At 47.0% G+C, this 13,457-nt stretch overlaps 2 protein-coding genes across 6 annotated transcripts; both read left to right on the top strand.

Annotated features, from left to right (window-relative positions):
- Window positions 1-1,162: 1,162 nt before the first annotated feature.
- LOC100272481 (triosephosphate isomerase, cytosolic) lies at window positions 1,163-4,639 on the top strand. Its single transcript, NM_001146952.1, has 9 exons — window positions 1,163-1,469; window positions 2,111-2,186; window positions 2,476-2,599; window positions 2,925-3,009; window positions 3,218-3,350; window positions 3,809-3,903; window positions 4,053-4,131; window positions 4,224-4,306; window positions 4,431-4,639. The coding sequence occupies exons 1-9, from the start codon at window positions 1,431-1,433 to the stop codon at window positions 4,476-4,478; spliced, it is 762 nt and encodes a 253-aa protein (NP_001140424.1). The 5' UTR covers window positions 1,163-1,430; the 3' UTR covers window positions 4,479-4,639.
- Window positions 4,640-6,140: 1,501 nt separating this feature from the next.
- On the top strand, window positions 6,141-10,673 carry LOC100381749 (uncharacterized). Of its 5 annotated transcripts, none has more exons than NM_001361540.2 (9): window positions 6,141-6,659; window positions 6,759-6,875; window positions 8,155-8,464; window positions 8,593-9,088; window positions 9,252-9,351; window positions 9,454-9,513; window positions 9,660-9,743; window positions 9,844-9,954; window positions 10,070-10,637. In NM_001361540.2, exons 1-9 carry the CDS (start codon window positions 6,465-6,467, stop codon window positions 10,412-10,414), a joined length of 1,818 nt encoding a protein of 605 aa, NP_001348469.1. In that variant the 5' UTR covers window positions 6,141-6,464; the 3' UTR covers window positions 10,415-10,637. The 5 variants fall into 5 exon arrangements, with proteins under 5 accessions (NP_001348469.1, XP_008673092.1, XP_008673091.1 ...); XM_008674870.3 differs by having other exon boundaries at window positions 6,146-6,659; window positions 9,820-9,954; window positions 10,070-10,673; XM_008674869.3 differs by having other exon boundaries at window positions 6,146-6,659; window positions 9,254-9,356; window positions 9,820-9,954; window positions 10,070-10,673.
- The last annotated feature ends 2,784 nt before the right edge of the window (window positions 10,674-13,457 follow it).

Below are 13,457 nucleotides of genomic sequence, written 5' to 3' on the forward strand. Positions count from 1 at the left end.
AAGACACAAACAAAGAGATCAAATCATCTCCCAAGTCCGGAATCAATCCAACCAAATTAGTGACTAGAGAGAGAGACATTTGTGTTCATTTGATCTCTTGCGCTTGGATTGCTTTTCTTCTTCCTTTTTCTTGTTCCCAAGATCATTGTAATCAAAGCAAGAGACCCCAATTGTGTGGTGGTCCTTGTGGGGACTTGGTGTCCCGTTTGATTGAGAAGAGAAGCTCACTCGGTCTAAGTGACCGTTTGAGAGAGGGAAAGGGTTGAAAGAGACCCGGTCTTTGTGACCACCTCAACGGGGAGTAGGTTTGCAAGAACCGAACCTCGGTAAAACAAATCACCGTGTCATCCGCTCTTATTCGCTTGTGATTTGTTTTCACCTCTCTTTTGGACTCGTTTATATTTCTAACGCTAACCCCGGCTTGTAGTTGTGCTTTAAGTTTGTAAATTTCAGATTTGCCTATTCACCTCATCTAGGCGACTTTCAGTAAAAATCTAGTAGGGGTAATTTCTTCTATTTAGGCTTTAAATACAAGGAAAAATAAAAAAAATAAAAGAAAATACGTCAAATGTCATTCTATTCAAATAGAAAATGTTTGAAGTTCTATCTTGACAAAGTAAATGATTTGAATGACAAAACTGCAAAATAGGATGCTTAGAGTCCCACATATACAATTGTCTCGTATATGATTTGGCTGGTTTCCTAAATTGTGCGTATTTCTTCTGAGATGGGCTTAACTGGCATCCCGTACCAGGCCCAACCAACCTATCCGTCTCAAAAGAAGGGCAATAATAAACTGGGCCCGGCTGCGAACCGAGAGCGGGCCGAATGGCCGCCGAACCGAGTACTAGCTTTGCAGCGAAGGTGGAGCACGAAAGCGGAACCGCCGAGGCGGTGGTGCGCATCCACGATGCAACTATGCAATGCAAGCATGCAAACGCGCCCGTCAGTCCGTCACCCGTGTCGCGATGCGCCGGCCGCTGATTCGCCGCCGCCCCCTGTTCCGTGCGACTGCACCGGCCGCCGGGTGCCCGCAGTATCATGTGCCGCCGCTGGATCGTCTGCACCCGCGTGGCCTGTGTCCGTGACGCATCCCTAGCCGCTCCACTGCTACAGCTCGTACAGTACAGGACATTTGTAGCTACAGCCTAATACGGCGATACTACCCAGTTGATTCCCAGCTGCGTAGAAATACGAAAAGTTATCTATAACATAGTAGTTGATTTCACGGGTTTAAATATATATAAAAAAGAAAGTGATGAATTGGGATCACATGAGAGGCCACAAACCTCACCCCACCTATATTATCCCGTGCCCCTTGTCTTTCTTCCTCCACAAGCAGCGAAATCCAATCTAGAAGCACCCCTCTCCCTCTCTCTCTCTTCGCCGTCCGAAGCTCCGCACCCCAATCTAATCGACACCTCACCGAGATGGGCCGCAAGTTCTTCGTCGGTGGCAACTGGAAATGCGTAATTTCTCTTCCCCTCGTGGATCGGATGTGGGGCTCTCATATTTCTGATCCCGTTTGCGGCTAGGCTAGTGTTTTACTCTCTGTGATACGGTATAGATCGCTAGTGGACGTGATGCCTCCAGGTGTGATCTTTTAAGATCTGGACACGAATAGAACTGATCTGGTCGTTCTCGTCCAAGACGGAATCAGACAAGGTGATGTTGATGGTCTTTGTATGTTCTGACCTAGCTGGAAGTGGCCTTCTTCAGATCCACCCCGTGCTTCTAGGCCCCAGCGGCCAGCGCAGAACAAATCGAAAACCCCCACGTCTTGTCTGTAGCAGCATAGAAGCTCGATCTGCAACTTCTGGAGATCCATTGCCTGCCGCACGATTTAACCGTAGTTTTTTTTTTGTCACGGAGCGCGGTAATTTTAGATGTTTCGTGAAGGACCCTACTCAATCCGACTATCCGAGCATATATTGGAGCTCCTTGCTCAATCCGAGCATATATATGGGAGCTCCTTTGGCGACTTCAGTACTCATTAGCAGTGAAAGAGCATGTTGCTTTGCCAAATTTCTCATACAAGTGACGTGTATACATACTGAATTGCCTGTTAAGTGTTAACTGATCATGTCATGGTTGATCCTGATGCGTGCAGAATGGAACCACAGATCAGGTCGAGAAGATTGTCAAAACCCTGAATGAAGGACAGGTTCCCCCTTCAGATGTTGTGGGTACGGACACCAAAAACTTTTACGTGATGCCTTTTAGGACTAACCTCGAAGGAGGAAGGACAGACCCAGTGGTGGTGGCTCCCACATGAGTGGGATAGTCTTACCCCTGCATTTTTTTACAGAGAGGCTGTGTGGACTTTTGGCTTAGTGGGGAGGCTTCTCACCACTGCACTAGGCCTGTCCTTTAGGACTAACCTTGAACTTTGCAGATTTTCGAAATCCATCCTGAGTAATTTACTAAAGCGTATTGTATGATGTATTTAGCAATTTGGTATTGATTGCATTGCAGAGGTCGTTGTCAGCCCTCCTTATGTCTTCCTTCCTGTGGTCAAGAGCCAGCTGCGCCAAGAGTTCCATGTTGCTGCTCAGAACTGCTGGGTGAAGAAGGGAGGTGCTTTCACTGGTGAAGTCAGGTTAGTCTTTACTTCTCTCCTGTCTGATCACGCCGTATGTCATGATGACCAATCTAAGGAAGGATCAATATCAAGCCTTCAGTGCAAATGCATACATACACTAGAATAATTGATTATCATCTCTTGACCATTAGTCCATTATGCACAAGAGGCTTTTGAAGTCACCTTTCACGCTTTCATTCAATCTTAACTACTTGTATACTGATTAACTGATGCCATGCTAAGCATTCTGCATGTATAACCTAATTCAGCACTTTGTATATTGTGCTAATACGCTTCATTCAATTTCACTATTAGTTAATGACCAAAGTCATTATTAATGCAGTGCTGAGATGCTCGTCAACCTTGGTGTTCCCTGGGTCATTCTTGGACACTCTGAAAGGAGAGCTCTGCTGGGAGAATCAAATGAAGTATGATCCAGGCCGCATCTTATGCAACATGTTTTTCGTGTCATTTTCATTGTGGTTGTAATGCATGCATGTTTTCATTTGGGACTATGTTTCCTTTGTGGTATGTTTGATTGTTGACGTACTGTGGAGGCCCTATCTTCACACTATAACCATTACCTTCCAAAGAATGTTCACATCTAATGGTTTTACTCTTCTGCTTGGATGGCAGTTTGTTGGAGACAAGGTTGCGTATGCCCTGTCTCAGGGACTAAAGGTCATTGCATGTGTTGGTGAGACCCTTGAGCAGAGGGAGGCTGGGTCTACCATGGATGTTGTTGCTGCACAAACAAAAGCAATTGCTGGTACCTTTCATTTACTCTCAGTCCAGTGATTGTGTAGTCTTTGTCTATGCTCTTCATTGTTAGTTTTTTTTCTTATGATAATGAAGAGTTGCTGATTGATTATATTCAAGTGCTTCTACTGTTAGCTCCCATTCATATAATACTAAGATTATATAAATGTAGCTACTAGCTAGACATCTTTGTTGAACACTTCTCTTCTAGTGAATTTTGTTTTGTCCTGTTCGTGATAAATTTACATCTTGGCATTCAGTTTGGTTAGATAATCTACATGTGTAGTTCAGTCATTACTGTTTTTCAGTAACAGCTGTAGTTTAGGAATCAGCTTATGTGTGTTTCTGTTGCTTGGATGAATTCGCATGCTGGTTTTTTAGTGCCCTGCTTTGGATTTACCAAGTTGAAAAATTTGACGCCATATGAAAATTCAGGCTGAATGGATCAAATGGCTGTTTGTTTTACAGAGAAGATCAAGGACTGGAGCAACGTAGTTGTTGCCTATGAACCAGTTTGGGCTATTGGAACTGGTAAAGTTGCCACCCCAGCTCAGGCTCAGGAAGTAAGTTTTTTTCTAGAAGTCTCTACTGGTTCATATATTTTTATCTGTTTCAGTGTTGGGCTGTGATGCACTACTATTATAAAATATGTTGATCTGCTACACATTATCCTTTTCTTTGTGCAACGCTCAAATTCGTATTATGTTCCCAGGTGCACGCCTCCCTGAGGGATTGGCTAAAGACCAATGCCAGCCCTGAGGTTGCTGAATCTACTAGGATCATCTACGGAGGTACATACATTTTGTTGGAGCCATCGACTTGGCGTTTTATGTGCTAGCTGCTAAATCATCTTTGGTAATCACACACGTGCCTCCTGCTACAGGCTCTGTAACTGCTGCGAACTGCAAAGAGCTAGCAGCACAGCCTGATGTCGATGGTTTTCTTGTCGGTGGAGCTTCTTTGAAGGTAATGAAAAATCCAGAAAGACGGTTGATGTCCTGTTTCTTTTTCCTTTTATTTTTATAAACCAAAGAAACAACGAACTGGCTGCCCGTGTTGCTGACTGTTTCCAACCCTATCTCGTCTGCAGCCTGAGTTCATCGACATCATCAACGCGGCCACCGTGAAGTCCGCTTAAGATGCTACGCTGAAGACGAACATACTTTTTTTTTGCTCAACTGTGCTATGTAAGCTAGTAGCTTTTGCGCAGGAGCAGAGACTGTTTTGCCTGCCCCCAACTTCTAGCTTGAGCTTGCTAATAATGTTTACCTCTGGACGTATCAATAATGGTGCTTATGTATCCCCTTTTTTTTGTGCCGAATTACGGTGGATCCGTCATCTGAACCATGGGTTTGGTGTATGTAATTGCGTCACCCGATGCCTAGGGTGTGAGACTGAAGTTTTTGGACATTTGGGACAAGGTAGCCTTGTGCCCTTGTGCCCCACATTGGTCGAATGCTGCCAAAACTGTACCGGTCATCTGTGCTCCGTACGGATTAGCCTGATCTGCGAATGCAACTTGTCAGCTAATCGTTGCACGGAGGCAGCCAGACAATTATTGTACGATATATATTCGATCTCCCCAGGCATAGGGGATTGAATATCTATTCTTGTTTTTACAAATGAAATACGGATCCAAACAATGTCCAAAACTATTGTTTACTTCTTTTTTTTTAAAATTAAATACACATACGTACAAGAATGGGCGTGGCTTAATTAGTGGGATGAAACCTGTCGATTCAAGATAAGTCGGCATGGGTGGTCTCGTATTCCTAGAACTAGCAAAGTATAGATATAAACCAAAAAGACGTGTTTTCTACTGGTGGTTAGATATACATGTCTTCTACTGGTTAGATATCTGAACAACCATAGTTTAAATCTTAAATCTCTATTTGTGTATAATTTTAACCTTTTTACTATTTAAGTGAAAATGTGAAAACTAATATTTTATATAATGGAGTTTTTTATGGTTTTATAAATCTATAAAAAGAGACATTAATATTATCTGTAAATTTATAAGACTATAAAATGAGTGTGCACTTTGAAGATGAATAATCTATATATCTATGCTAACGCTATGGTTCCGGGAAGGCGAGAGAAAAGATAGAGGCTGGTGAGGTGGCACGAGAAGGGGAGGGGAGCCGTGGGATAATGAGAGGTGGTAGGGGGGTTAGAGCATCTCCAAGAGACTTTTTATTTTTTACTCTCTATTTAACTCTCTATTTATCTTTTCATAAAGATTACATTATATATGTAGCATCTTACTCCAACAGACTATTTATCTAATTTTGCTAGTCAGGTGGCTAGCCAAATTTAGCTAGTGAGAGAGCTGATTTGGAGAGTCAGATAGCTTGGCGAGTCAGATAACTAGTCTGTTAGAAAGTTATTTTACTGTTAAGTAGCCAAAATTTGGCTTGACGAGTCATTTAACTAGTCTCTTGGAGATGCTCTTATTGTGCGTGAGGGACGTGTGAGTAGCCATAATTCAAATAACATTGGATATTGTATTTGAGCGATTAAGAGAAAAGGTTTATCTAACAATCTTAACGGTTGGTTTTAAGAATGTGTTATGTTTTAAAATAATTTATTTGATGAATTTAGAGAATATTATGATTGGATGAGTTTTGTAAAGTTTAAACCGCTGATTTATATATTTATATTTTGAAGATGAAAAAAAAGAAAACGTGAGGCTGTACCCCTCAACCCTCATCAAAGTGACCTTGGTAACAGATGCCGTCACGGGCATAAATTCGCGCAGCCCCTCGGCGCGTTGCATTGCGTCAACCGCTGGGGAATTTAAGCCGGTCATGCGTTGCACTGCATGGGCCGGCCAGCTATTTCCGGTGCCCGCACGGGAAGCGTAACGCGACACCGACGCGCCCTCGCCACCCCGTCACCCGTTGCGCTGCCTCCCTCCCTAGTCCCTATCTCTCTCTGCCGTCTGCCCCGAAAGAGGCGGCAACCCCTCCGCGCGGGGTTCTTCTCTCGGTGCTCTGACAGGCGGCGCGGCAGCGAGACGTCGCTCTCTCTCTCACTCCCCGCATCCTCCTTTTCTTACCCGCGCCGGAGAGACCGATCGAGAGGCCGAGACCCCCCCCCCCCCCCCCCCCCCCCACAACACTAAATGAGCTCGCCGACGCCATTACGTCCCGCCGGCGGCGGCAGTTACTACCCGCTCCACCGGCGGCGCGGGCGACCGGGCCCAGGCCCGGGCGCGGGTTTAAGAAGGCCGCGGGTGCGCCGGTGCAAGATGAAGCTGATGTACTTCCTCATGGACAGGGACGAGCAGCGCGAGAAGCGGCTGGAGCTCGAGTTCGAGGTGCGCTGCCCAGTGCGGCAGACTCTCTCGTCTTCCATGGACGTACGGCAGACTCTCTCGGCTGACGCTCTCTCTCTCTCTCTCTCTCTCTGTGTGCAGGTGTCGGAGCTGGAGACGGTGCTCGAGAAGGAGCAGCAGCTGGGCAGGGTCCTGCAGTGCTCGCTCCAGGGGCGCGTCGTGTGCCATTGCTGCCTCTCCGCGCTGGTTCCTACCAACGTAAGCGCGTCTCACTCACTTCTCTGTTCCATTCCATGCCTGCATCTGCATGTAGTGGCGGCCGGCTGAATGTTCATCAGCCAGCTAGTCCCGTCAGTGTGAGATCATCATGCATGTATGATATCATCATGCATGAACTGATTTCTGCATAGCAATCCGAAAAAGTTCTGATTTTGTAGCTTATTACCTTGTCGATCGTTTGGAGCTGTGACGCTGATAGTCCTAGGCACTGTTTGTTCCCCATAGATTATATAATCTAGTTTAAATAAGTTGGGATAAATAGACAACACATATTATTAAATGGATTATAGAATTTACATACCTAAATTATGATAATTTATAAGTATGTCAATAGTTGTTTATATAATCTATAAGCTGGATTATATAATTTTAAAGGAAACAAACAAGGTTAGGGGATGTTCGCTTCGGATTAAATCTAGTTGTTTGAATGTTGTATCTATAATCTATATAAACAAAGATACTCAATAGAAACGGGTACAATAAAAGTAGATATAAATTAAAGCCAAGCAAATAGCCTGCTGCTCATCAATAAAAAAAAGGCTGAAACTGCTCAGTCTGAAGTCTCCTAGCCACGAAGAACAAACATGATTGCAAGTGTACTGTCACCGCAGTCCCATAGGAATTATTTGCATCGTGAGTCGTGGCATTTCACCTCACCGCCGCATCTGGAGGGAAATACGGCACACGTGAAGCTGTCACACACTCACACCCCCGTACTCGACGCCAGTGACGTGTGTGGGTGTGGTGGATCCACTCGAGTCACCGGCCCCTAGGGTAAACATGTACCATGCATATGCATGGACTCCCAGAGCACGGCCATTTTCCATTCCAACGCCAGGTGCAGGAACACAACAGTGTGTCCTTTGGATTCCTGCCTGCCTTGCCTGCCATCCGAGATCCGACGTCACCTGTGTCTCTCACTTGAGAACCAAGGACGCAGAGCTACTGTGTGAGCGATCTCGACCTGTCTATCTTCAGACAAAATCACTAGTACCTCTTATCTATCAGATCTGGTTTCCTTGGATGCCGCCTTCTCGTACTGTACTCTACCTCTGTCAACTGGATCAATCACCCAATGCTTGCGTGGTACAGTACAAGAAGGCCATCAGTACGACTTGACAATGGTTGCTGCTCGTAGTTGTTATCCTTTTTTTTTACCGTATCACTGCTTTGCCCCTTGTGTATATCAACAGTAAAATCTGAATGTGTGTGTGTGTTTGTGTGTTTACTTTTTCTTTGTATGCAATGGCCGGTGTAGGTTAGGGGCCTTTTAGCGGAGCTAGCGGTGGTGGAGGACGAGATATTCTACTTGGAGAAGAAGGTGGACGACCTGCGCCTGAGGCTGCGCCGGGAGCAGAAGTGGACGGACCACTGCATCCTCCACCACCAGCAGCAGCAGCAGCAGCACAACCGCCAGCAACGGCACTCCGTGTCCGTGTCCAGGAGGGAGCTCCAGCTCCAACAAGCAGGCGCCCAGCAGCTACCCAGGCTACCGTGTCCGGGTCCGGGCAGCGACGAGGCTCCCGAACGCGAGAGCAAGGCTTCCGTCGGATCCGCCTCCGCCAAAGGTATAGGACGTACTGACGTGGTCAAGTGCTCGGCAAGAGCACCCGCGTGCGGAGCTCGTTGTGTCCGACGCAGACGCTGTCTGATCGACGCGCCACGCGCGACCCATCATGGTGTTTTGGATCATCAGGAGATGAGACAGAGCACGTCGTCGGCAGGAGGAGCAGCCACTGCCACTCGTCGTCGTCGTCGTCGGAGAACCCGTACCGGCCGACGCCTCCCGAGCGGAAGACGTACTGCATGGCGAGCAGCCCCAACAGGCTCTCGGAGGAGCTCGTCAGGCTGACGGTGACCATCTTCCACAAGCTCAACAAGACGGCGACGGCGACGGCGGCGGACGCGGGGGAGCTGGATCTGGAGCTGGAGCCGAGCGGCGGCGGCGCGTCGTCGTCCAAGCTCAACATCTCGTGCATCGGCCCCAGGAGCCTCGTCCCCAGGGTCTCCGCGTCCGTGAACGGCGCCGCGGCGGCGATGAGCCCGCTCAAGAGCCGGAGAGCGGCGGCCAAGGGCGGCGGCGCGGAGACCGGGTCTGCCGCCGGGTGCCAGAGGAGGTTCGTCGAGTTCACCAGAGGCTCCGTCGACGTCAGCCGCATCTCACTGTGCCTCGTCGACATCAAGAACCTGAGGTGCGTGCGCTTGAGCTGACGGGCTCCCCGCCTCCCCCCCAGTTTGTGTCGTGTGCAACTGTGCATGCTGCTTGCTGCCTGTACAGCCTCTTGACTGACTGAATGATGGATGGCTTTTGTTTTGGCCTCCCTGTATGCGTCTGCGTGCGTGCCTACTGCCTAGAGGCCTGATGCAGAAGCTCTGCGCCGTCGACCCCAGCCTTATGACGAACAAGCAGAAGCTGGCGTTTTGGATCAACGTCTACAACTTCTGCGTGATGCATGTACTGTAAGCTGATCCTCTGGTTCCATCTCACGCGTAGCGGCCTAGCCTGACGAACCATTGCGTGAAGGCAGTGCTGATTTTTTATCCGTCATGGTTTCAGGCGTTTCTCCAGCACGGTTTGCCTCCGTCTCCGGAGAAGCTTCTTGCGCTGCTGAATCAGGTGCCCTGCTGCTGTGCTCTTTCCACTGATTGAGAAAAAAAAACTTGATTGCTTCAGGAGGCTATCTTTCCTCAAACTTGCTTTTGGAAAGACAAAAAAAAAACTTTGCCTTTATACAAGTTGCTAACGCCGACAGTCATATTCAGGCTTCGGTGAACGTCGGCGGAACAGTGCTGAACGTTGTGTCGATCGAGCACCTCATCCTGAGGCACTCTCCTGACGCCAAGCAAGTATGCAAAAAGACTAGCAGAACGCAGAATGCATCATCGTTTTCCCTTTTTCATTAATGTTTTTAATCTGAACAAGGGTATGTATGTTGATGATGATAAGGGCATTATGGGCGACGACGGACAGACGGATCTGCTGCACTCGTACGGGCTAGGGTATCCCGAGCCCAACGTCGTCTTCGCGCTGTGCAGAGGCAGCCGCTCCTCGCCAGCAGTACGTGTGTCGTCGTCTCGTCCCTGTCGACCCTCCCCACTGCCCCCGAGTCCCAGTCTCCCAGACTGAGTCGCCTCACGTGGCGTGCCGTTGGGTTTGTCTGTCCTGCCTGCAGCTGCGCGTGTACACGGCGGAGGACGTGTCGAACGAGCTGGAGCGGGCCAAGGTGGAGTACCTGGAGTCTTCGGTGCGCGTCGCCGGCAGGAAGCAGCGCGCCGTCGTGGTGCCCAAGCTGCTGCACTGGCACATGCGCGACTTCGCCGACGACGCCGCGTCGCTGCTGGAGTGGGTGCACAGCCAGCTGCCCAGGGCGTCGGGGCCGCTCCGCCGGGCCATCAGGGAGGTCCTGGGCGCCAACATGGGCAGCGGCAGCAGGGCGCCCACGCCGGCGCCGGCGGCCAAGATGCTGGAGGTCGAGCCGTACGACGCCGACTTCTGCTACCTGCTGCCCGTCTGGTGAGCGTCAGCGACCGTCCGTGTCCATGTAAGCAAGGCATTGCTAGCTGCGCGCCGCGCGGGTCAAGTTCTGCTGTGACCATTGCTGCAGTGCGAGGTGGTGACGATGTCGTGCATGTGAAGCGTGAACTACTTCCGCCGTATGATAGTTTTACTACGTACATTTTTTTGTGCGTTGTGTTGACGTGCAGAAGTATCAATCAATAAGGCCTTGTTCATATTCTATATGGATTCGAAAAATTGCGAAGAATTTTGACTTGCTATGAATTTTAACACATCCAATTCTGTCCAATAGATATAGATTGTGGTCAAAACGAACATTGCCCTAATAATAAGGAAATCATATACTTTTTATATTGATTATTGTTTTATTTTCAGTACGTCCACAAACAGTGACGCTAATTTTCTACTTCAGGCTTAGGACTACTTAACAAGATCATACAAAATAGCTGACGGAACTATGAGTAACTTTTATGGAAATCAATATCTAAGTACTTAGTCACTAATTACAAATTTGATCCTAATTAATATCTCGAAACCCAAAAAAAATACCAAGGGGACCCTGTTAAATTCAAATTGTCGTTTAAATAGTCACACTTCTGGTATACTGTATAAGCTATGTAGCAAATAACTCTAGATTAACAATAGCAATTGAGCATTGATTCTTAATAACCTCTTGAGCTTAGCATCGCTACCACCTCCACCTTAGATGTCAGTTCAAGCTATGCCACAAATATCAAGTGACGTGGTGCAAAAAATTTCAATAACTTTATATCATTTTCGTACTCAAGAGTTTAATATAAGGGGTGTTTGAATACATAAAGCTAATAGTTAGCGATTAAAATTAGCTAGAAATATCAAACACTCTAGCTAATAGTTCAGTTATTATCTATTTTTAGTAAATTAGTTAATAGTTAGCTAGCTATTTGTTAACTAGCTAATTTCACTAGCAATTTTTTAGCTAACTAACCATTAACTCTGGTGCATTCAAACACTCCCTAAGACCTGCAATCCTTGTTTTTATTACATAAGAGGATCTGATGTGCACGAGTGTTTAAGCTAAACTTGAGGATTAAAAGTTTGTAGAAGCTAATAAGATCAAAATTTTAAAAATAAAATACAGATTCATTGCATCATAAGATATGAGTGCAATAAGAGCTGTCATATTTTTAGCTAGGCTTCAACCAAAATACACATTCAAAATACAAAAGGATGACATGCAAAGAAAAAAATATGGATATAAAAGAACAACATGTATATTGTTAGTTGATAAGTTTTTGTAAACCATGGTATAGAGTATTCATGACCTTTGTCATTGAAATTAATAAAGGAGCTCTTTTGATAAGGTGATTTATGCACGAGACACATTTTCTTTCAAATAAATACCCAATAAAAACACCTGAAAATTATGCATCATGCTGGACTTCCTTTGTTTGTGCATTAAAACTCAAATTCATAATTAAAACAAATCTAATTTTGACATGAAATTGGGCTTTAGAAAAGAAATTATATACATAGAAACAAAAGAGTGGAAAAATAATAGTAATAATAATTATGATAAATATTGTTATGGCAACCAGTGGAAACATTATTTATATTGAAATTATATTTGGAATAGTGAAGTTCAAAACAAGAGTTCAAATTTAGTTGAATATTTAAAATTTGAAAGAAAGAACAAAAGAATGAGAAAATAAAAAGAAAAAAAAGAAAACCTCGTGTTGGGCCGCTCCTAGGAAACCGTCCCATTAACCCTCTCCCACCGCGCGACCCAGCCTGGGGTTCGACGCACCGACATGGGGGGCCCAGCCGTCAGTCCAATGCGTGCGTGAGTCCGTCACTGGTCTGTGGCCCCACTCCGTCAGCTGGTCACGCTCGCGCGTTGTTACTCTTGGTCGCTGCCATGTGGGCCCGCTCGCTCAGATGCGTCAACGACCTCGCGAGCAATGCGCGGCCAGGAGAGAATCTGCCAGACTCTTTGGCGCTGCCCGAATCCTATCCTTCCCCATGATATAAACCACCAATCGGGCCCAGCCTCCTCCTCAACCACTCCGCGCTGCCACCAGAAACGTCGACGCCGAGGGGAGAAGTGGTCGTGGTGGGGAGCTCAGCTCGGACCGCACCGCTGGGGGAGCGTGGATAGACATCTTCACTGCTCCAATCATCGTGAGTCTACTCTCGAGTCTACCCCTATTCCTCCTCTCTCGTTCGCACTCGAAATCGCTGAATGGTGCGCGATTTACTGCCGACAATTTCTCGTCGAAGCAGGGCCTCCACCGCGGAACGACAACCCGAGTGGGCGCGTTCCTATGCCTCCATCTCTAGCGAGCGCTCTACCTGTCAACTCGCGGTGTTCCAAACGTGGGGTAGGGTCCTCGTGGTTAGGTAGCCGGGCACTCAGACACCGGGCAGTGTTTTGCCGGCAAGGCGTTCGCCGTGGATGGTGCTCGCGCGGCCGTCGCAACGGGGAGTTGGGAGAGAGAGTCCCTGGTCGTTTGTCCATGATCGGACGACGGTGATTGAGTGCAGCTTAACAATTTACCGATTAGATCTACACCGTTGGATGGGGATCAGACGTATAGGAAGCCGAGCAGGGTTATGATGAATTAGAGCCATCGATCCTGATCCGAACGGGTGGGATTGAGCCCTTGCATTGAGCCACGAAATCGGTTGTGGACCGTTGGGTCCGGATCCAAGGGTCCGCATAGCGCATTGTTTCTGAGGGGCGCATATTTAATCCTAGTGGTTGGTTTAGATCGGACGGTCGTGATCCATGCATACCCTTTCGTGTGCGAGTCTTGCAAAAGATCACATGTTCTTTCTTATTATCAACCCACCATCCTGTAGTAGTGAAGGAATGTGAAAGGGAAATGTGCCCTTGGGCCATTTCTAAGGATTTTAGTGATTATGTGTCCAACACAAATGCCTTAAGTTCTAATAAGTGCCAAATGGTGGATGAAGTGAAAATCAACACAAATGTATGATTCTAGACTTAGTACATTATTTTTTGTGTACTAACATATTTATCTAAGTGCTAGAATCAGAGAAGA

The sequence above is a fragment of the Zea mays genome, chromosome 3 (genome assembly GCF_902167145.1).
Source record: "Zea mays cultivar B73 chromosome 3, Zm-B73-REFERENCE-NAM-5.0, whole genome shotgun sequence".
NCBI classification, from domain to species: domain Eukaryota; kingdom Viridiplantae; phylum Streptophyta; class Magnoliopsida; order Poales; family Poaceae; genus Zea; species Zea mays.